Below are 22466 nucleotides of genomic sequence, written 5' to 3' on the forward strand. Positions count from 1 at the left end.
TCGTAAATAATGACATGACATAGTTTTATCTGATGTGGATATTTAGAGCTGTCAAAACGGGCTAGCCCAGCCCAATCCAGCCTAAACCTTGTGGGCTTTTAAATTTGGTGGGCTGACCCTCCATCTATATGGGCCTTAAAATGGCCAACCCAACCCAACCCTAAGAGGGTCGCGGGCTAGGGCGGGCCGCCCCTTCAACTTTTTTAGAAAAAATATTTCTTCAAATCTTTAGATATTTTTTCGTGACATAATCTCTTAATCATATAAACAACTTCTGTTTATTTAGAGTGTACAAGAACCTTGATATTTGACAAGGAATCTCATAATAAAAATGCAAATTCTCTATATCTTTAACTCTCCTTTTTTTAACATTACATAAAAAAATTACTTTTCTTTCACTTTTCTTAAGTTCAGGAATTGCTTCGATAAGTTTATATGTTAAGGTTTTTTAATTTAGGTTTAACATTATTTGTTGATTTCATCATTATAGTTCATGAAAATTTTAAAATTTGCTAGTGTTTTTTTAATTTTCTTTGGGTATTAAAACTTGACTTTTTTTCTATACTGAAGAGCAATTTAATAATTAATAATATATTAAAGTAATCAAACTGATCATTGGCCACTTAAAGTAATATTTTCTTTTGAAAAAAATTATTATTGGCCACTTAAAACTTTCCTAGTTCGTTGTTAATTAAGCAAAAGAAAAATTAATCTTGTCATACTGCATGCATATAAAAAATATAAATTCTAGTTAATATTGAAGGATAAATGAGAATTCTAAGATTAGAAAATGGAGATTATAGTTAATAGTTTTTTAATTTTTACTTTTTTAAATATTTAAATATGAATTTAATTAATTGTTGGCCTGCGGGCCGGCCCATGCCCAGCCTCGATCAAGCCTCAAGGGCCAGCAAGCTGACCTGGACCGGGCTTATAAGCCTCAATTTTAAATGGGCTAAAACAATTCCAACCTAATTCTATCCAAATAGCGGGCTGGGTTGGGCTGGCCTCATGGGCCAAGCCTATTTTAACGGCTCTATGAATATTGATATTTTATTCAATTAGCTGATTGAGGGTCATTAAGGGTAAGAGAGGTTTTAAACAATAGATTTCAACATATTCAGGTGTCTAGTGTCTATTTACCTATTTTACCAAAAGAAAGAACCTTTTAATTCTTGATATTATCTGAAATACTTTCCCTAAAAGGATTTATTGCTAGGCTTAAGCGTGTAGTCCTAATTTAGGCAAATCCAAAATCCAAATGGAATTTCATTTTTTTTTTAAATTTTAGTTTGGATTTTCAGATTACGAATTGAATGTCGAACTTAATTTTTAAATTTTTAAATTTCGGATTGGATGTTGGATTTGGTACTTTAGATTTTTGGATATTCGAAAATCCAAATATTTTATACTTTATATTTAGTCCATAATTCATATGCCAATAATAATGAGTCTACTACCCTATCCATTAGATATTGTCTCGTATATTAAATACTAATTATTAAGGCAATGTCAGAATACTTTCTATTTCGACATGAATTTACCATTGCTAATTCTTATCGTCTTTATTAATGTCTATGTTGCATTTTCTTGATGATGATTTTATTACTTGAAACTTTATTTAGATGATTGCGGTGAGAAAGAAGAATTTCTTAGAAAATTTTACATGAATATTTTCATTTGGATGTTCATTTTTGTAAGAAGCAGAAACAACTCAACTTATAGGCTCAAAATCGAAAATCCGAAATATCCAAACCGATTAATCCGAAATTAAATTTAAAATATCTAATCCAATCCGAGCTTATTTACAGTTGGCTTATTTTCTTAAATCTAAAAATTGAATATTCAAACTGAAATTTTCATATTCAATCCGAACTGCCGGAACCCACCCCGTTTATTGTCGGACTGGGCTGAGGATTGATAAGAAGAGCAAATCCAAACCATCAACGGTCCAAGCCCAATATGTTAATCCAGCCTAAGCCCAAATAGAAGCCCTACTCGTGCCTAAAATTTCTGGAGAAATTAACGACTACCTGAAGTTGATTCTGCTAGCGAAGAGCAGCCATGGCGGAGGCGAACCAGAATACGAATCCGAATCCGAATCCGAACCCGAGCGGCGGCGAAGTTACACCGAATGTGACTATTTATATCAACAACCTCAATGAGAAAATAAAGCTTGAAGGTAGGTACTCCATGCTTCTCTCGAGATTGTACGTAAAACATTTTCCTCTCATGTGTTCACTTTGTATTGATGTGTTACGTATTGATGGTGAATGAATTGTAGAGCTGAAGAAATCGCTGCACGCTGTGTTCTCACAGTTTGGTAAGATACTGGAGGTTTTAGCATTCAAAACCCTAAAGCACAAAGGACAGGCGTGGGTAGTGTTTGAGGAAGTCTCTTCTGCTAGCAATGCACTTCGCCAGATGCAGGGTTTCCCTTTCTACGATAAGCCTATGGTATTCATTACTCCGATTTCCGTTTGTTTCTGTGAATTTTCACTACTGGAATCTAGTTCCTAACTGTTGCAATGTGCTCTGCTGCAATATATAGTTCACAGTTGCTAAAAGAATCAACTTTACTATCAATCAATTAACTATACCTCTCAAACTAGTTGGGATTGGCTATATGGAGATTTATATGATTGATCTATCAAAATTTAGCTATTTTTAGGCTATGAATTCACCGTAATCTTCCTGCCTTATCTTTATACGGACTTGGGACTAGCGAGCTAAAGTGAATTAAATCTTCAGTGTGACTCTATTTATTTGATAAATGATCCTAGATATGTATTGAATGTTCAAGCATTTTGGTATCTTACCTATGCTCAATTAGAGAATACTATTTTTCATGGTGTCTTAATATTACACTGGCTGACTTTAGGGATGTGATGGATATAGGAGGTGGAGCTTCTAGGAGTAAGGATAAGTTTCCTTGAGGTTTTCAAACTAGTTGCGCTATATGGAAAGAGGAGTGGAACTGCTTTTGGCATTGGCAAACTACTAAATGGGCTTAAATGAAGAGACATGGACAATGAGGATTCAAACTATCAATTGTAACTTGCTTGGGATTGGGGCGTACAACAACAACAACAAAAAAAAAAACCCGGTGTAATCCCACTATCCCAGTGTAACTTGCTTGGGATTGGGGCATAGTTGTTGCAATCTAGCAAACTACCTTTTTTTTATAAGGTAAATAAATGTATTAAAAATTGGGGGAAACCCCATATATAAGCCGTATACCAAAAGAAGAGAACCTGCACCAAAATATGGTTCTCAACTAAAGAGACCCAATCCTCTATACAAATTGGGACTTCATGAGTACATCAAAAAGGAACAAGAAACAAAAGACTATTTTGCAATTTTATAAAATCTTGTTCCACCCTTTCAAATGCCCTCCTATTTCTCTCTCCCCAAGTAACCCACATAATTGCTAATGGGGCAACACGCCATGCCCTTGGACTTCTCTTCCCCTTCCTATGAGCTCAACTATGCAATGCCTCCTTCACTGTGCCCGGCATCACCTATTGCATCCCAAATAAATTAAGGACCACCCTCCACAAACGGTTAACGACTTGACAACGCAATAGTAGATGATCTACGTTTTCGCCCGAGCTTTTGCACATGAAACACCAACTTATAGGCGATCCTCCTCTTTCTTAGTCAGTGCAATCGACCAAACTACTAGACAATAAATTTTGAGGAAATTGATTTGGCATATCGTTGGATTGAGTATGGCATCTATATTGTTTGAATTCAGTCCATTGAGCAATGAATGCGGCCTCAATGCTCAATTTATTTGGATTGGTATATGAATCCGTTATATGCATTGCGCTTTATTGTAGTTTCTATTACTAAATAGTTTGTCTTTAAGGATTGGAGTTGGCTAAAACTGGATACTCTATGGATATTACAATTATCGTATACTGAAATACAAATCTCTGACCAGACTAGGAACTTCTAATAATCACCAAACCTGTCATGCTTTTGATTCAACATATTTGTTATTTTAGAGTGCTTGACTGTTAAGGGCACATTAGTTTGTTCTTCGGCTAATGGCATGAGGGTAAGATGTGGCATGACTAAGGGGTGAGATTAGCGGGTTTTGATCTCGTTATTGAGAGGTAGACAGAGGAGATAGAAAAAGCTTTCCTTTCTTGATTCATAAGATTCTATGTTCAATAGCATCAATATATTATCATACTGAGTCTTCTCTGCCATGTCGTGAGCCTAGGGTCTATCGCAAACAGCCTCTCTACTCCTCCGGAGTAGGGGTAAGGTCCGCGTACACATACCCTCCCCAGACCCCACTTGTGGGATTCCACTGGGTTGTTGTTGTTGTAGTCTCTCTGCCATTACTTCTCGGACCAATCAATTCGGAACTGCCTCCACAAGTCTTATGCATTTTCTGAAATATATTAAGTAGAATGTATGATGTGATGACCCTAGGTTGAGAACTCAATGGGCTACGATGACCCTTTTTTTCCTTACCAACAATCCTAGGAAACTCCGAATACTGGTCCACTAATGGAAGAGTAGCTTGAACAACTAAAGCTTATTCCCAACTAGTTGAGTATCATCTATATAGTTACTTTCTTTGTGTTGTGTCTTAGCTAAGTCCCAATTGATTACGAGAGGTTATAGGTTTTTAAAAAAAGGTTATAGGTCTTTTTTAATAGAAGTTTTCTCCATTTTATTTTTTATATACCTTTTTCGTTTTAGCACATTCGATCATTATAGTGTAATACCCAGGACTGGAGGTCTATATAGGACATGGCCAATCCTTGAGATGTGTTCTGAGATTCATCTTGTGGATAAACGTCTATAGATGGAAAAATGGAGTCAGAATAGATGATTGAAATCATAATTTGCTTTGACCTTTTAATTGTTTCAGTAAGCAATTGTATCTCCTAGTTTCAGAGATTGGTTAAGATAGTCTTTGTCAAGGATATTTCAACCTGGAAATTTGTTTTGTCCTCAGTCAAATGAGGATATTCTGAAATATATATGTATATATGCTGGTTTAGCTTCATGTGAGCTTGAATTTACAAATCATACATCCTTTAATTTCAATTGTCGTACTAGTTGCATATTTCTCCTCTTCACTTGAGTTTAAGAGAGTGTTTTTTCATGCTAGTTCTAGGTGTTTTTAAAAGGGAACCACCCAGGTTTCACTCGGATTTTTGGGTGGGTTATTTTATTAATATCTCAAAAGAAATAGTACAAGGGGGATAGGCACTTACCTTACTAATCCTAATGATTTTAGGATTAGTAATGCTAGTTCTAGGTGTCACCTCATTGCTTGCTGTTTGATTTTTGATTAATATGATTAAAATATATTGCTCTCCCCAGGCACCCATAAAGTGCAATAGTTGCTGGGCAAAAACTCGAACTCCCATAAGGTTAACTCAAGTAGTGTCTATGTGATATACATTCCTGATGTTACACCAAGGAGCCAAAAAGTACAAGCATCTAAACTTTAGTTGTTTGTTGCTCTTGCATAGTGTGCTACCATTAACTATGAGGATGCACATGTATTATGGTTAAAATGTTTATGGATTTTGTTTTACATAGGTTATTCTTACATCAAAGATGTTACTTTTTCCGTTTTCTCTGGTTGAGTAAACCAACTGCTTTTTTTTTGTGAATTTTCAGTCTTTACTTTTACATGCAATGCTATTCTTTACACATACGTGGTAGCATATTACAGGGTTTAGCAAAGTGCATATGAATGCTATACAATGTGTCCCCTCTTTGTTTTTGGTTCTTGCATGCACATGCTATGTTCATCTGTTCATTAATCAAGCAAAATTAAAATTGCTTCTAGATACTTAATGAGGTTGGAATTTTCAATCCGGAGTCTCTCTTTTTATTCCTGAATTAACTTCTTTACCTCAATTATGTCTCGATGTCATTTTGATAGCTACTGTTATATGTTTTATTGGGGGTACTATTGATGGTTACATTTCCCCAGACCCCAGTAGTGGGATTTTACTGGGTTGTTGTTGTTGTTGTTGTTGTATTGATGGTTACATAGTTATTCTGACACACATACATGTCTGTCACAGAGAATACAATATGCAAAGACGAAATCTGATGTTGTAGCAAAAGCTGATGGTACTTTTGTTCCCCGAGAGAAAAGAAAGAGGCACGAGGATAAAGGTAAAGTCTTTCATTTGAAAATTTTCGAGGGTTTCTATATTCTTTTGAATCCATATAGGAGGTTGTAAGGCTAAATGTGTTACTTCATACAGTTTGCTGCATACTGTTTGCTTTAAGATACAGATAATAATAGGGTGATAAATTTTACCTTCCAACATCTGTGGTTGTGATTAGCTTCCCTGTTCCCCCTCTCCTACAACCCCCCCCCCCCCCAAAAAAAAAAAAAAGGAAAAGAAACTGCAATTACCTGATTATTGCAAATTTTATCTATTTGTTTGCTGATCCTGCAGGTAGAAAGAAAAAGGACCAGCCAGATGCTAATCAAGCTGGAATGGGTCTGAATCCTGCATATGCTGGTGCTTATGGTGCAGCACCTCCTGTAAGCATTTTCCCTTATTTTAGGAGACCTTGTAGAGTTTTCTGTTTCGGCACCATATGTTAAATTAGTGGGGATTATATTATCTTTTGTCCTGTCGCCACGTACTCTAGGAAGGCAAACAGGTGATGCAATGTAGATTTCGTTTTAAAAGATGCCATCTGATTTTTCCAATTAGGCATTACTTGAAAGTGCACCATGATGCATGGATAGTGGCAGTTGTTTCGAGTTAGGATGGAGAGAAACCTCTGCGGCAAAACTTAATGAATTAGTTTTTAGATTGCAATTTGCCTCTATGGTAACCTTTCCGGAAGTGTAGGTGTGTGTGAATTTATTTCTCATTCTGCTGAAATTTTGGCACCTTAATGTTGTGTGGCACGGGAATACCTTCTTATAACCAGGGCTAAAATATAATAAATTTGGTGCTTCTTTCTAGTTGTATATACTGTTTATGAGAGACTTCCTGGAAAATAAAAAACTTTTTCCCCTTGTCCAACTGCTGCAGTTCTCTCAAATACCATACATGGGTGGGGCTAAAGCTGCTGTACCGGAGGCTCCTGCTCCGCCAAATAGTATACTGTTTGTGCAGAATCTTCCTCATCAGTCTACTCCGATGATGCTACAAATGCTCTTCTTCCAATATCCTGGCTTCAAGGAAGTTAGGATGGTTGAAACAAAGCCTGGAATTGCTTTCGTAGAATATGGAGATGAGATGCAATCAACTGTTGCTATGCAGGCCCTTCAAGGATTCAAAATTACCCCTGAGAATCCCATGTTGATTACATATGCAAAGAAGTAGATAGACTATATTTTAGCTGCTGTCTGTAGAATTAAACATTATTTTTCACTAGGGTTTGGATGTTGCGCAGCTGCAAATTTAAGCTTGTGATCCTTGGATATTTAAGTTCACCAGTGTATTTGTTGTGTAATAGCACCTTAGCACCTCCTTTTTTGTTTGGAACATTATGCATTTCAATTTCCTCTTGCATGTTGTAGAGTAAATACTAAAGGCTTGTGGTGTAGTTTGATCATAGCTGAAAGTCTTATCTATTATTCATGCCAGGTGCTGTAACCATTTATTGGTGTTGAAGTTGTCTCCGTTACAGTGACGGGATACTAACTTGTCAATCCCAAAATTGGATGTAATATTGTCACCTTACCAGACTATAATCTTATTCACAACTCAATATAAAATGTAATTTGCAACTGTCGTTCTATTTCTCAAATCAACTATTGGAAAAGATATTCGAGAGAAGGTGGGTGTGGCCCCCATGGAGGACAAGATGCGGGAAGTAAGACTCAGATGGTTCGGGCATATTTAGAGGAGGAGCACTGCGGAGAGGTAGAGGACGACCTAAGAAGTATTGGGGAGAGGTGATCAGACAGGACATGGCGCGACTTAGGATTACTGAGGACATGACCGTTGACAGGGAATTATGGAGGTCGAGCATTAAGGTTGTAGGTTAGGGGAGAGTTGAGAATATTTCTACAGCACAATAGAGTGAGACTAGCCAGTTAGGAGTTAGACTAAGAATGTCATTGGTCGTCTATTGATGCAGGGTTTTACCTTCTAGTTTTACTATACCAGCCATCTATTTCGTATTTCGTATTCTGTATTTCATATCTCTTATATATTGCTGTTATTTTATTATGCATTTTTATGGTACTAATATGTCGGCTCCTGTTGCTTTTTTGAGCCGAGGGTCTCATGGAAACAGCCTCTCTACCTTTCGGGGTAGGGGTAAGGTCTGCGTACATATTACCCTCCCCAAACCCCCTGTGGGATTATACTGGGTCGTTGTTGTTATTGTTGTTGAACTATTGGAAAAGACAAAGACAGTATGTAGTACTCTTTCCGAGTTCAGTCCTAGTTTAACATGAGGGTTTTTCTATTTTCGGTTGTTTCAAAATGTTTGACATTAACTTTTCCGTCATTATCTTAATATGTATAATATACCAGTCAATATAAAAGCTTAATATACCGTTGGAAACCTTCTTAATATGTCAAATTACGCACAGAAGGCCAAGTCGAGAGAATCTCAGCTAGTTTCTGGACAAATGTTTGATTGAAATTTGAAAAAGAGCTTTTGAAGATAGAAAGGAAAAATGGTAACTAGTCGAAATATTTATCTTCAAAAACTGCCCCAAAAACTAATGAAAGAATTATAAAAAAATACACGTGACTTCACATCATAACCAAAAATGTCTTATATTTTTAAGTTTTACCCGATCTAGCCCATATTGTACATATTTTGAAAGCACTAGCAAAAGCATAACTGACAACCCCTATTTCAAAATCTATTTTCTTACGACTATTACTTCTAAAAGCTATGGAGTTAAATGTAGGTGGTCAAGTTACCCATTTCGTTTGATGTTACGACAAGAAAATCTTACTACAAAACTAAGAATATTTTTGTTCTAGAGCCCGGTGGCTTTTGAGACTCTTCACGATTTAGTTTTACAATTTTTGAGTTAAATTTTAGATCTGGGTTTTTTGAGTTTGTTAATTGTTTGGATTGGGTGTTGCTCCAATTGATTGAAAATATCAAGAGGAGTTCAAAACTTAAATGTGAAGTGATTTGCAGTAGATTTGAGCTTGGTTTGAGTTAAATATCATAAGAGACTCAAGGAAGAAGACGAAGTCAATTTTTGTATAATATATATAATTTTGTATAATAACGTATATGAGTGTATAAACACATCTTATACAATATTATACACTTTTATACAAAACATATGTAGACGAACTTCTTTCACGATTTTCAGTTGAAAATTTTATTTAAAACCAGACCAAATCTCCATTAAGTGACTTCAAATTTTATATACAACCTCCTTATACTATTTCTAACAATCTAATTAACACCCAACTCCAAATTTCTCACAATATCATTCGAAATTTGAACCGATTTATTTAAGCTTGTTCAACAATGGTGGACCAGTCCAAATCTTATTAAATGACTTCAAATTTTGTATACAACCTCCTTATACTATTTCTAACAAGTCTAAACAACATCCACTCTAAATTTCTCATAAAACCAAATTTAAAATTGAAATCCACTTATTTAAGCTTGTTCAATAATGATGGATTATCTTAAAAATCTAATTTTTATCACCCAAATGGAAATAATGTTTGAGCCACAATTACTAATTCGAAGATTAGATCAAAAGCTTGAGTCTTTTTAAAAATTAATATTAAATAGTAATTTCCAGAACCTATTTGGAGTTGAATGTTGAATTTTAGCATATTATTTTTGGGCTACAACTTTGTAAAGTTAAATATGGGCCACTTAGTTGCACTTAGGGGTGGCAAACAGGCAGGTTGGGTCGGATATGAGCGAGTCAAAATATGTAATTTAAAAATCGGATAAATTATTTGACTCGATCCGTATTTGAGACGGATTAAAAACGGATTATCCGTCGGATAATATGGATATGACTTCTTGAATATGATCATTTTTTGAGAATTTCTAGTCTCTCAAATTTGAGGAATCCCCAATTTGAGGCTTTACAAATGTAAAAGTTAAACACATTAGTTATACATTTGGTTTACTATTTTCTAATTGGATAATATGATTCTTATCCATAGACCTATTTTTACAAAGTTTATTATCCAACCCATTTTTTAATCGATAATACGAATGGACGACGGTTTCCTTTTAATAATATTGCCGCCTCTACTTGCACCGTATGTGTGTGAGTTATATTTATTTATGTGTAATTCCCCCAAAACTAATTGCTTTCTATAATCAAACAAATGTTTTTTAATTTTTTTTTTTTTTTTTTGAGCAAAAGCAAAAAAGTTCAGGACACTCTCTCTCCAGTCCAACCCTTTCCCGCTTTTCACCGCATTTCATCAAAACCTTTACTTTCTTTCTTTATTCACTCAGCAGTTTAAAGCAATTCTCTCCTTTACCTATAATGCTGCACGAAATCTTAGTGGCGCTGTTGGGTTACACCGGAGATCTCATCATCGACGCAAGACAACACCGAGATGATTCTACCCACAGTATTCCCTTGTCCCCAGATGCACCCATCTCTCAGGAACCCACCTTTAAGCTTGCCCCTGATCTCTCCTTCGTTCAACCCAGTGAAAGGTTTTCAATTTATCCTCTCGTGTTACTTTTTTATTCTATGGGTAGTATAATTCATTCGTCAGTGGAAAATGTATGGCAACCAACTTTTAGCCCAATTTTGGTTATGTTTTGTCGGAAATTAAACCAAGATTAATTAGTATTCCTATGTTGTCTAGGATTTGATATTTGGTAGTTTATTTAATTCATATCTAGTTAGGTTTTGATTACCAATTTTATATTGGAATAGGTTTTTGATTTTGTAGTATTATAAATAGGGGTGTTACTACATATTTTCTATTGTGGAGAGGTAGCGACAATGTAGAGAGATTCAAGAGTTTATGAGTTGTGAAAAAGCCTCCTACCAAGTTCTCTCCCTAGTTTAATAAATTTATTCTATATAGCTTTTGTTGAATTTTTTGCTTGTGCCTAAATTGTTCTTGGGGTATTTCAATCCTTCATGTTTGCAGTTAAACTAGTCCGAATGGAGTGAAATAGATACTGAGGATTCATATAGCTAGTTCGAACTAGTTTAGTTGAGTAGTAGTTGTTGTTGTTAGCAAACATGGAAATAATTCATTTCTTTTTTGTTGTTTTAAATATATAGAACTTCTCACTACTTTAAGAAATATCTGCATATCTAGCTAAACAGTGTATTATGTGGTTTTCGACCTTTAGTTCATATAATTGTTCCTGCCGATCTTGGGCATTTATATATTACATTTTGGGTTGTAACCTGTAGGTGCTTCTTGTGATTTAATCATATAAATGCTCCTATAATATCTAGGGGCCTTTGATGTATTACGTTTATAATTATTGGGCCGTGGAGTGCAGGTATTTCATGTATTTTGGGTTTGGGTGCAGGGATGTCATTGAGAGGATTATCACTCTAGGATTTTACTATAGGGAGCTAGAGCGCTTTGCAGCCAAGTCTTGTAACTTAAGTTGGATTAGGTCCGCCAATGAGTCACCTCTGTCGAGGACATCCCAACTATTGAAAGGGAAGACAGTGAAGCAAAGTGTGTACAGGAGGGCCATTGCGAATGGTATTGTTGAGGTGTTATCAGTTTATAGGTCTGCTGTTCTACATATTGAGCAAAAGTTACTGTCTGATTCACCACCTATCTTGGCAACACTTACTCAAGGCCTCAATAAGGTGGGTTGTTAGTTTGTTCCTTATGATGTACCACTGTGTTCTGATTATTTCTTTGCTTACTGATCATATTATTGATGAATATTTGTCTACAGCAAGCAAAAGCAGAAATGTAAATCATCACTTTAATATGTTGCCGTGGAATTCTGAATTTGAATCAGTAGATCTGTATGAGGGTTGTTCTTTTTCATTTGTTTAACTTTATAGGATACTAAAAACTAGGATAGGAAATTGTTGGATTGGCTGGTTGCGTTGGCTGTATCAAGTTTTTTCTTGCTTGTTTCTTCTGGTACATAGTTCCTTGTTTCTTTATCCTAGTCAACTGTAAGTGACCTTGGCTGATTTTATAGTTTTCTGTTTTTCTTTTCTTTTTATTTAGTAGCTTATGCCTTCTTCCTGAACCTGCACTTCTCTGCTTTTCACTAATTTTTATTACTTCATGATGTGGCACTTATTTTTCTCTGATCAAGACTTGATGGTGCTTCCTCAAGTTTCATATTATTCTTGTTGCCCGTATTTTTCCACCCTTGATTTTCTTGATCTTCCTATTTCAATACATTCAATGACTTGCTTTTGTTCCTTAAATGACTCACTAACATATTTTATTTCAGTTCTTTGTTCTTTTGCCTCCTCTTTTTGAGCTGATTCTAGAGATTGAACATGATAACATTTATGGAGGAAAACTTCTCAACCTTTTACACAAATGCTGCCACTGTGGGGTTCCGGAACTACAGACATGCATTCAGAGGTGAGCATTTAAAAACTTTATCACATTCTTTTGCCGTCTCATCTCTCAACTGTTTTTTTGTTTCTTCTTTCTTTTTTCGTGGCTTATCTATTTGTCGTGGTTGTTGCCGTACTTCTCAAAAGTTGCTTACACGTTTGGTCTTTGAATACTATGCAAGCGGTTGTACAATTTGTATTTTCCTTCTGGTAAGGCATTCAGATGTCTTCACAGAAATACACCAACCCATGGGGCATTTTGCGAGGAACTTAAATTGATATCATTAGTCAAGATTGGTCCTTTATAGTACTTGTGTTAACGTGGGTACCTGACCTGCCCCTTACTGGTGCTTGTATTTGTTTATCTGCCTGTTCTCCATCCCCTTCCAAAACTTTCCAAATTAAAAGTAACAGAGTGTTATTTACTCCACTTGTCCGACTGTTGAAAGCACTATGATGGAGCTAGGTCATCACTGTTTCCTGTATCCTCAAGAACTGATGTGGGAAAGGATCTCTATCTAGATAAGTTATTCTGCTTAATATTTTCTTTTATTGTTGTTTGTTTTCTGAATATGATCGAGAACCTCATGACCAAAATATGATTGAAGATAAGAGAGTTGAATGTGGGTTAGAGATGCTTTTGATAAATTAGTCGTTTGGAAATAAAAAGTGGCTTCCGTTTCCTGGTAATGACTTATACTCAAAGTGGTCACTGAATTGAACAAACCTAAAAAAGTAAAACAGCACATTTGATTTGAAAGTTGATTGAGTTTACTAGTCTCAGGAATGTTTTCAAAATAGTGCCTTAGAATTTACGTGTGCTTATCTTTTTTCTGTCATTGAGGATGCAAATGTTTTCTCTCCCTGCAAGAATGTAGCCAGCCATTGGATTCTTTTTCTTACTATTTAATTTGATTAACTTGGAAAAGAATTATTCTTTTTGGAATAGGAAGCTGCAAATTCTATGATGGTGTCTCTGCTAGTACAGTGGCTTATGGATCCAAAATAACGATTGTTCTCTTCCTTACATGTGTTTTCCTTTTTTTTCTTTTCTTTTCTTTTTTCTTGAAGCATAGGCTCCTCTGGCATGGGCATCAGGTCATGTATAATCAGCTTGCTTCTTGGGTGGTATATGGAATTCTTCATGATCCATATCAAGAATTCTACATCAGCAGGTAAGCCCTGAGAAGGGTGTCTTTAATTCTGTTTGATAATTTTATGCTTGCTGCAGCATTTGGCATTTAATTAAAATTTACTTAGTAATAGGTAATGGTCCATAGCTTGATGCTGACTGTTCAGTTAAGGACTTATGACAGTGAGCTGTGTGTTTCAGTAGATTCCCCAATTTGCATAGAACTTATCATACTATCCGGTTCGTTTTCCTTGAGCCGATGGTACCCTCCCTCGAGCCCACTTGTGGGATTACATTGAGTCTGTTGTTGTTGTTTATTATCATACTGTCCGGTACTTGAAATTTTTCTCGAGCAACTACTCATTCACAAGACTTCACCGTGCAGTATGTCACTATAATGTCCTGTAACTTTTCAAATAGCCATATGTAACATATCTAAGTAAGTTGTGATTATGTCTTAGTCAGGACGACAAAGACTCTGAACAGGAATCAGCTCCACATTTGCTTGAGAAACTGACACGCTTGTCAGTCGCTGATACATCTTTAAGTGATTGGCACTTGGGCTTCCATATTTCTTTGGTATGTTTTGCATTGTTCATTTTGTTGCTTCTATATATAAAGTACCCCCTCTGCCCCAAACTTTGTTTCCTACTTTATTTAATCAGCTTTCCCAAAATTATGTCCATTTTCCTAGAAAGGAAGCTTTTCTCGCACACTTTCTCTGCATTTTCCTTGAAAGAGATATCATATTTATGGGGAAGCTGGTTCGGATTCTTCAAGAAGTTAATTTTATCTCCAATTCTGACCCCACATTTCGTCTTAATAATAGTGCCCAGTCTAAAGAGGACAGATAAAATTGGATGAATGGAGTATTTGCTACTTCATGTTCTTCCTCTGGATCTGTACAACATTTCATTTTTCTGGTTGTCGTCTATGAATGTTTCTCTATTATTGCCCTTGTAAAATGTCTTGTTTCAGATCTCGAGATATATTTCGATAGACATGTCGTTAGTCTTTTGCATCTCATAGTTCTTTGATGAGACAATTGAGAGCCCCATGTGTATTTAGCATCCCAACCATTCAGAAACTCTAGTTTTCTGGCATTTTGTCTTCTTTGTGATGTATATATGATTAGGGAAATGGAACTGGTTCATTAAAGAATCTATTAGTGTTTTTGGATGTGCTAAGCAATTTGTAACTGGAAGTATGCTGTTATGGGTGTTGTCTGATCTTGGTGTAATTTTATGTACCATCTTGGTCCTTTTATCAATAAAATCTTTACCTTATCAAAAAAAAAAAAAGAATCTATTATTCCTGCTTTATTTATTACTTAGGTGAATCTAGGAAGATACGACATTCATTATTTTGATTGTGCAATATGATTTATACTAGCCTCTGTCATGTATGTTTACGTTGTTCACTTGTTATTCAGCTGCAAATTCGAAGGCCTTATCTATAACATTCTCGTGAGACATATCTGAAAAGGATTTTAGTTTACCTTTGCAATTCTATTGCATAATTTTTGAAACCAGTATTCTGAATAAAGTTAGAAAGATGTTCTATTGCTCATGAAGAAAGGCAGTAGGTGGGCTTAAATAAGCAGCATAGGAATTTTTTTCTCTATATCAATCCTTCGATACAGCAAGAACTGACTACAAGAAAATTTTTCTTTTCCATTTGCTGGAACTAGGACTGATATAACAATAAAATCGTCATATCATTGTTGAAATATGAGTCATTCTTCTTTCCCAGCTTACTTTATCACATTCCCTGTTATTCTTGGCCCTCTTGTGCCGTAAACCTCCACCATTATGTATTCTCGTTGCTCCCTCTCGTTCTCTCTTCTTCACATGGAATAGAGCAGATTTTGCCATCAACCTACTACCATACATCATTTAAGCTATTTGTACACTCTCCTCCATGCAGGATATGCTGCCAGAGTATATTACCATGCATGTTGCAGAATCAATTCTTTTTGCAGGAAAAGCTGTTAGGGTTCTTCGCAATCCAAGTCCCAGTTTCCAATTGAAGGATGGTTCATCTCATCAGCAAATACAAAGAGGACCTCAAAGGGCCCAAGGATATACAACGGCGATATCTTTCCAGAATAACTCCTTGGATAATAAGTTAATTGGAGAAGATTTACTCCCACAGGCAGAGGCTGACAAGATTGAATCTCTGATTCAACACTTAAAGGTACAATAAGCTTCTCAGTCTTTAATATTGATATGTGCGATATATCTTCTTTGGCACATGTATTAAAGCTTGGAACCTTTTTTAACCTGCTCCTTATGGGTTTCTCCCTCCTGAAGCTAAGTGCACATTCTATCTATTGTTTGGCCTAAATTTAAAACTATCTCATTTGTAGGAGTCGTCTGAATTTCACAAAAGATCATTCGAGAATGCCATTGATACAATAAAAGCAGTTGCAGCCAGTCATCTGTGGCAGGTGCATGCATACAGTACCATTTCTTCCCTTGCTGCAGAAAATGCACTTACGAATCATTTCTGTTTGCAGCTTGTCGTTGTGCGTGCCGACTTAAATGGGCACTTGAAGGCTCTTAAAGACTATTTTCTTTTAGAAAAAGGTGATTTCTTCCAGGTAAAGGAAACTGACTTCTACAACTTATGTTTCACAGGTTGTCAATGATATCATGTTCTCCTGATGGTTGTTTCTTTTCCAATTTTTGGCACAGCTCAGAGAGAAAGTTGCATAATTCAATTAAAGATCAATAGAAGGAAGCATTTTATGTTTTATACTAGTATTCTGAATAATCTATGTGGCTACTGTTTTTATCTCCAAAGCCTAGGGTTTTTAACCTAACTTAAACATGCTGAAGGTGCTTATGAAGGAAATATTAGTATCATCCAGATATACTAGTATTCTGAATAATCTATGTGGCTACTGTTTTTTCTCCAAAGCCTAGGGTTTTTAACCTAACTTAAACATGCTGAAGGTGCTTATGAAGGAAATATTAGTATCATCCAGATGCTCTTGAAGTTTCAAGTACCTTGGGTCGGTTATCCAGGGGGATGGGGAGATCGACGAAGATGTCACACACCGTATAGGGGTGGGGTGGATGAAATGGAGGTTAGCATTTGGAGTCCTGTGTGACAAGAAAGTGTCACCGCTACTCAAAGGTAAGTTTTATAGAGCGGTGGTTAGACCGGCCATGTTGTATGGGGCTGAGTGTTGGCTAGTTAAGAACTCATATGTCCAGAAGATGAAAGTAGCAGAAATGAGAATGTTGAGGTGGATGTGCGAATACACTAGGATGGATAAGATTAGGAATGAAGTTATTCGGGAGAAGGTGGGCGTGGCTGCCCTTGATGACAAGATGCGGGAAGCGAGGCTCAGATGGTTCGGGCACGTACATAGGAGAAGCTTGGATGCTTCGGTAAGGAGATGCGAGCGGTTGGCGTTGGTGGATACGAGGAGAGGTAGAGGGCGGCCTAAGAAGTATTGGGGAGAGGTGATCAGACGGGATATGGCGAGGCTTCAGATCTCCGAGGACATGACACTCGATAGGAAGTTGTGGTGGTTGAGCATTAAGGTTGTAGGTTAGGAGGTAGTTGAGTATACTTAGTCTAGCAGTGTGAAGCTAGGCTGATAGGATTTAGTCTTAGACTGCTAGTGGTCAATGTTGTGTTTACACTATTCTTCCGTTTTCATAGTGTCGAGCCTTATTTACTGGTTATTACATCTGCTTTCCATTTATTTACTGGTTCTTGTGATGTTATTATTTCTATGGTTTTTTGTTGATGGTGCTGATGTATTGTCTCTTTTCGTCTTCTTGAGCCGAGGGTCTATCGGAAACAACCTCTCTATCCCCTCGGGGTAGAGGTAAGGTCTGCGTACACATTACCCTCCCCAGACCCCACTTGTGGGATCTTACTGGGTCGTTGTTGTTGTTGTATCCAGATGCTCTTGAAGATTTTCTGGATAATAAAATTTGTTATTGTATATAAATGAAATTCATGCTGATGTGAAATACATCATTGACAAAATATAAACTACCTATGTATATTAATAGGCAGCAAAAATTAGCAGTTTCATCAGTTAGTAGTCATAAACTTACATAGGCTTGTGATTTTTTATTCTTTCTCTATTCTATTGGTGGAAAGGACATAGGCACTAATTGATGCAACATAAGTAGAGCTAATTTCTTATGTCATGGCTCAGCTATATTTAACTTCATTTGTTGTAAATATGTGTGAGAAGTGTAGGTGACTAATGAATATGCCATAACGAGCTAGTATTATTCTAGTTGTATGCATAAAGAGCATGTGCTGTTTGAGAGCTATTCCTTTTAATGATTTTTGCAAATGAAGTTTTTGTTTCTTCAGTAGTACTGACAAAAGGTATTTCTGACAGAGTTTCCTCGAGGAGAGTCGCCAGCTGATGCGTTTACCACCTCGCCAATCTACTGCAGAAGCGGATCTTATGGTCCCATTTCAACTAGTAGGTTTTGTATAGGACAATAATGCTTGTATCGACTACTGCCTTTTGTTTTTCATATTTTTCTATTGTCTTGCATTCTGCATTCCAACTCCAAAATAATTTTTACATTTTACATACTGGTTCTTTTCTTTCTTGTCTTGCCTCATTAAAAGGTAACTGATGTTGGTTGCCTGAAGTACAATCCATGATTTTGAGAAGTTCGGTTGAATGGTTATTGATGTGCTGAGGTCTTTGATAAGTTGTCTATAAGAAGGCTATTGTGTTTCCTCAGCTCCCCCCCCCCCCCCCCAAAAAAAAAAATCACAATATAGAAGGGTGTTGTTGTTCTAAATGCTTCTTTATTTTTTTGTTTATTTTCAACCAAATTTGGAGCGTAATGGCAGAGGCAGAATTTTGTTTGTCCAGTTGCTTCTTCTTTGCTCTTGGCGTGGCATGGTTTTTGTCGTGGTTTACAATCATTAAAGATATCTAAAGTCTTGAACTACCTTGGTTACATTGCAGGCTGCTTTAAAGACTATTGGTGAAGAGGACAAATACTTTTCAAGGGTGTCTTTGCGGTAAGATTATAATTTGGTTTCTTATATTTGAAATGTCTAAACAGTTTATGTCACATTAACTTTTCCTAATGTAGGATGCCATCATTTGGAATTGCTTTAAAACCCTCACCAGTTGATCTGCCCAAGGTAAAAGTGAATAAAGATGGAGACTCAGTAGGGCACCCAGATGCATCTTTGGAGGTGTCCCTTGATGGATGGGATGGCATTTCCCTTGAATATTCTATTAACTGGCCATTGCAGCTGTTTGTTACGCCGGAAGTGCTATCCAAGTAATATTTACAGCTGCCATGAAATCTATATCTTTTTAAATCCAAATAGTGAACTTAGAAGAGGAAATATTTCTCTTATTTGAAAAATACTTTTTGGGTATATGGTTTTTCTAATGGCATAATGTCTTGGATGACCACCCAGAATACCTTTAGTAACAACCCACCAGAATAAAATGAGGATGTGAACAGGAACGATGCATGGACATTGTTGTTTGCCAAAACCTTTAGCAACTACTCTTTTTTATTAATTGCTATTTTGCATTAGGTATCAAAGGATATTCCAGTATCTTCTCCGTCTTAAGAGGACGCAAATGGAGTTGGAAAAATCATGGGCTTTTGCTATGCATCAAGATCATTTTGACTTTGCTAAACTTCGAAATGACTCTAGAAAGTCATTTGTGTCTCAGCATCGAAGGCAACGCCTTAGACCAATGTGGCATGTTAGAGAGCACATGGCCTTCTTGATCAGAAATCTTCAATTCTATATTCAGGTATTTCCTCTAAGATATCTGTGTGCATCCTGTCAGTTATCATTGCTTAATAGATGATCCAACTTTCTTAACCAAATGCTTTGTCGTGTAATAGATTTAATGCTAAAAGGCTCTTCTTTAAAGTGATAAATTTCCACGATCACTTGAATAAATGAGCTATGATATAGTAAACTAATCAGGCAGTTAGCTTCTTTCATTTCCTTCAGCTGAAATAGACTCTTGAAGCTCAGAACTGGGCTTATTTTCATGGACCTGCATATGATTGAATGTTGGAACTTTTTACTTCTACATGCCCTGTCCTATACTTAAGAATTTTGATACCTTATAACTTGCAGAAAGGTTGTTTCATTGACAATTCTTACATATGATGTGAAAGTCACAATTTTACGTTCTATAACTTAATCGGAAACAACTTTACTAATTTATATGAAAGAACATGTCATAGTCCATCACCATTAAAGTTGTGATTCTAATTCTTAGGTCGGTAGTTGATGAAGCAATCACAAGAAGGTTCTCTGTTAGACAACCTTGAAAGTCTTGTCTCTTTGTTGTCTTCCGCCATAATGGCTTTGCAAAAACCTAAAAACACATTTAATTTCTCAGGTGGATGTGATAGAATCTCAATGGAACGTTTTGCAATCTCATATTCAGAATTCTCATGATTTCACAGAACTTGTGGGCTTCCATCAAGAGTAAGTAATTGGACATTTTGACATGTACTATGCTGCCTGTAACTATTGAATAGTGATTGCAACTGCTGCTATCAGTGCCTTTCGGAATTTGAAATTTGTATGTATTGTTGAATCTTCCTAGTTCTACACTGTTGCTCTATGCTTCTTAGAATTCTGTCGTCCTTTTCAGGTGTATATTGTCAAAGATTATCACCACTAATTTGTTCTTGAAACATTAATCTGCAATTATATCATATTGTTAATGAAATGGAGCTACTAGAACGTGATCATCATTACCAACCTAAGCTGTAGACTTGTAGTTTGCTCTTTTTGTATCTCTGGGACATTCTATTTCAGATATAGGTTGTCTGTTTTTGTACTACTTTTTGCAATGTGAAGACAGTTGCATAACCACCATCGTAAGCTTTCACATACAAGCAACAAACATACACAAATTTTTAATTTGCGACATAAGTTAGAAGTGTATCAAGAATCTTGTTGTGTATATTGGGGACTTGTTTGTTGTCCTGAGAGACGAAACTACTGCACCTTAGTTCTCATAGTATTGAACTTCTAGTAGGTTTTTCAGTAATGCCGGACGTTTCGTGCACGGGGCTGCCCTTAGTTTCAACATTGGCAAGATTACTATGTCGTTGCTACTCATATCTTGTGATTGCTGCTTGTTCTTTGATATAAAAAGTTGATGGACATTGGGTTGTTTTTCAGTTACTTGGCTGCACTGATTTCACAATCTTTCTTGGACATCGGTTCTGTCTCAAGAATTCTGGATGGAATAATGAAACTATGCTTGCAGTTCTGTTGGAAGATCGAAAGCGACGAAAGCAATAGAAGTACTAAGGAGCTGGAGCACATAGCTGAGGTACTATTAAGTTGATTTATGCTTCTAGTGTTTTCATTTTCTAATGATAGTCAAGAACATGTTCAGAGAATGACTGATGGCTGGTCCATTCAAATTCATCACTAAGAAGCAAGAATTTGCCATACACAAATTGGGTCAAAATACTGTCCTTTGCTCACCACCTCTGACGTTCTTCATGTAACACTACTCTTAAATAAAAGCCAAGGCGTCTTTTCATTGATGTTTTGCTCGCTTGTCATTCTCCACCTTCTAACACTTGATTAACCTCAACTTATCTGACTAATGAGTGCTGACAAAGATGTGGTGGCACCTTATTTTGTTATCATCAATATTACTATGATATAAACTATGCCATGACAGATAATTTAGTTTCCCGCACTAGATTTTCTGTGGCTTTTGTTCGTTGAAGAACTTATTACTTTCGAATGATGAAATCTTATTTTACTTAAGTATTTGAATTTGATCCTTTTTTTCCCTCTATGGTCGATGATCGCTATTTTGAATTATTTATTATATTTGTTGTATGGATTGGTTCCTGCTGCAATAGTTCTTATTTCTTATGATTTCTCAGGAGTTCAACAAGAAATCAAACTCCCTATACACAATACTACGTAGTAGCAGGCTTGCTGGGAGCCAGAGAGCCCCATTCCTTAGGCAATTTCTTTTGCGACTCAATTTCAATTCCTTCTTTGAGGTAAATCCCTTCTGGGGTTACGTGGAAACTTCATATTTAATTTGCTTATTTAATTTATATTACTTTAAAAATTTATCAACAGGCAAAAGCAAAAGGGGTGCTCAATATTGTCAGACCTCGGCCACCCGCATCTCTTCTGCAGTGATAATTTCTTCTTCTAAAAGACACCGAATATAGTGTGATGGCTTATGTGATGAATTCAGTGTTCTTATTCTTGATAATGCAGTACAAAGCTTTTCAAACTTGGATAAGTCGAATGAAGGTCAAGTTCTTGAGTTTCATGTTTCAAAATGAGGTCATGCTGTTAGCTGGCTGATCATTTTCTTACAAGTAAGACTTGGGCGGTAGTGCTACCCTTTGCCGTGCTCCTCTACTGTCTTTTCGTGGTAAATTACGTCCCCCCCCCCCCCCCCCGTTGCATTATTTTGAATCTCTGAAAACAAGAGAAAGTTACTATGTATTTGACCGTATAGATCAAATAAGAGGGAAAGAGAAGGAAGATAAAAATTGAAGATGGGGGAGGGCCTGTTCAATCATAAGATTAGAAGTAGCACGCACTCAAGGGTGTGATTGAGTGGTTAATGAAGTTGGTGAAAATCATGAAAGATCAAGGTTTAAATTTTAATAAAGACAAAAATTATTAGCTAATTTCTTCCTATTTATTCAAGCTTATTGACCTATTTAGACCGTTTGATCCATATTTTTTTTTTTTGAAACTCATCTTCAAAACATTGTTTGGTTATACAGTAAACTGAATCTTTAAAGATGAGTTTCGAAATTTTTTTAAGATCAGTATCAAGTTTGAAAGTAGTTTTTATCACTTTTTTAA

At 36.2% G+C, this 22466-nt stretch overlaps 2 protein-coding genes across 2 annotated transcripts; both read left to right on the forward strand.

Annotated features, from left to right (window-relative positions):
* The first annotated feature begins 2020 nt into the window (after positions 1 to 2020).
* Positions 2021 to 7568, forward strand: LOC104221308 (U1 small nuclear ribonucleoprotein A). The gene is made up of 5 exons (XM_009772341.2): positions 2021 to 2182; positions 2285 to 2457; positions 6066 to 6159; positions 6450 to 6538; positions 7041 to 7568. Exons 1-5 carry the CDS (start codon positions 2065 to 2067, stop codon positions 7332 to 7334), a joined length of 768 nt encoding a protein of 255 aa, XP_009770643.1. The 5' UTR covers positions 2021 to 2064; the 3' UTR covers positions 7335 to 7568.
* A 2775-nt stretch (positions 7569 to 10343) lies between these two features.
* LOC104221307 (gamma-tubulin complex component 4 homolog) lies at positions 10344 to 22285 on the forward strand. The gene is made up of 16 exons (XM_009772339.2): positions 10344 to 10629; positions 11470 to 11761; positions 12370 to 12506; positions 13558 to 13656; positions 14075 to 14192; positions 15540 to 15809; positions 15982 to 16062; positions 16132 to 16215; positions 17989 to 18075; positions 18577 to 18632; positions 18707 to 18901; positions 19167 to 19392; positions 19996 to 20084; positions 20790 to 20943; positions 21515 to 21637; positions 21720 to 22285. The coding sequence occupies exons 1-16, from the start codon at positions 10454 to 10456 to the stop codon at positions 21780 to 21782; spliced, it is 2250 nt and encodes a 749-aa protein (XP_009770641.1). The 5' UTR covers positions 10344 to 10453; the 3' UTR covers positions 21783 to 22285.
* The last annotated feature ends 181 nt before the right edge of the window (positions 22286 to 22466 follow it).

Source organism: Nicotiana sylvestris, chromosome 9 (assembly GCF_000393655.2).
Source record: "Nicotiana sylvestris chromosome 9, ASM39365v2, whole genome shotgun sequence".
NCBI lineage: Eukaryota > Viridiplantae > Streptophyta > Magnoliopsida > Solanales > Solanaceae > Nicotiana > Nicotiana sylvestris.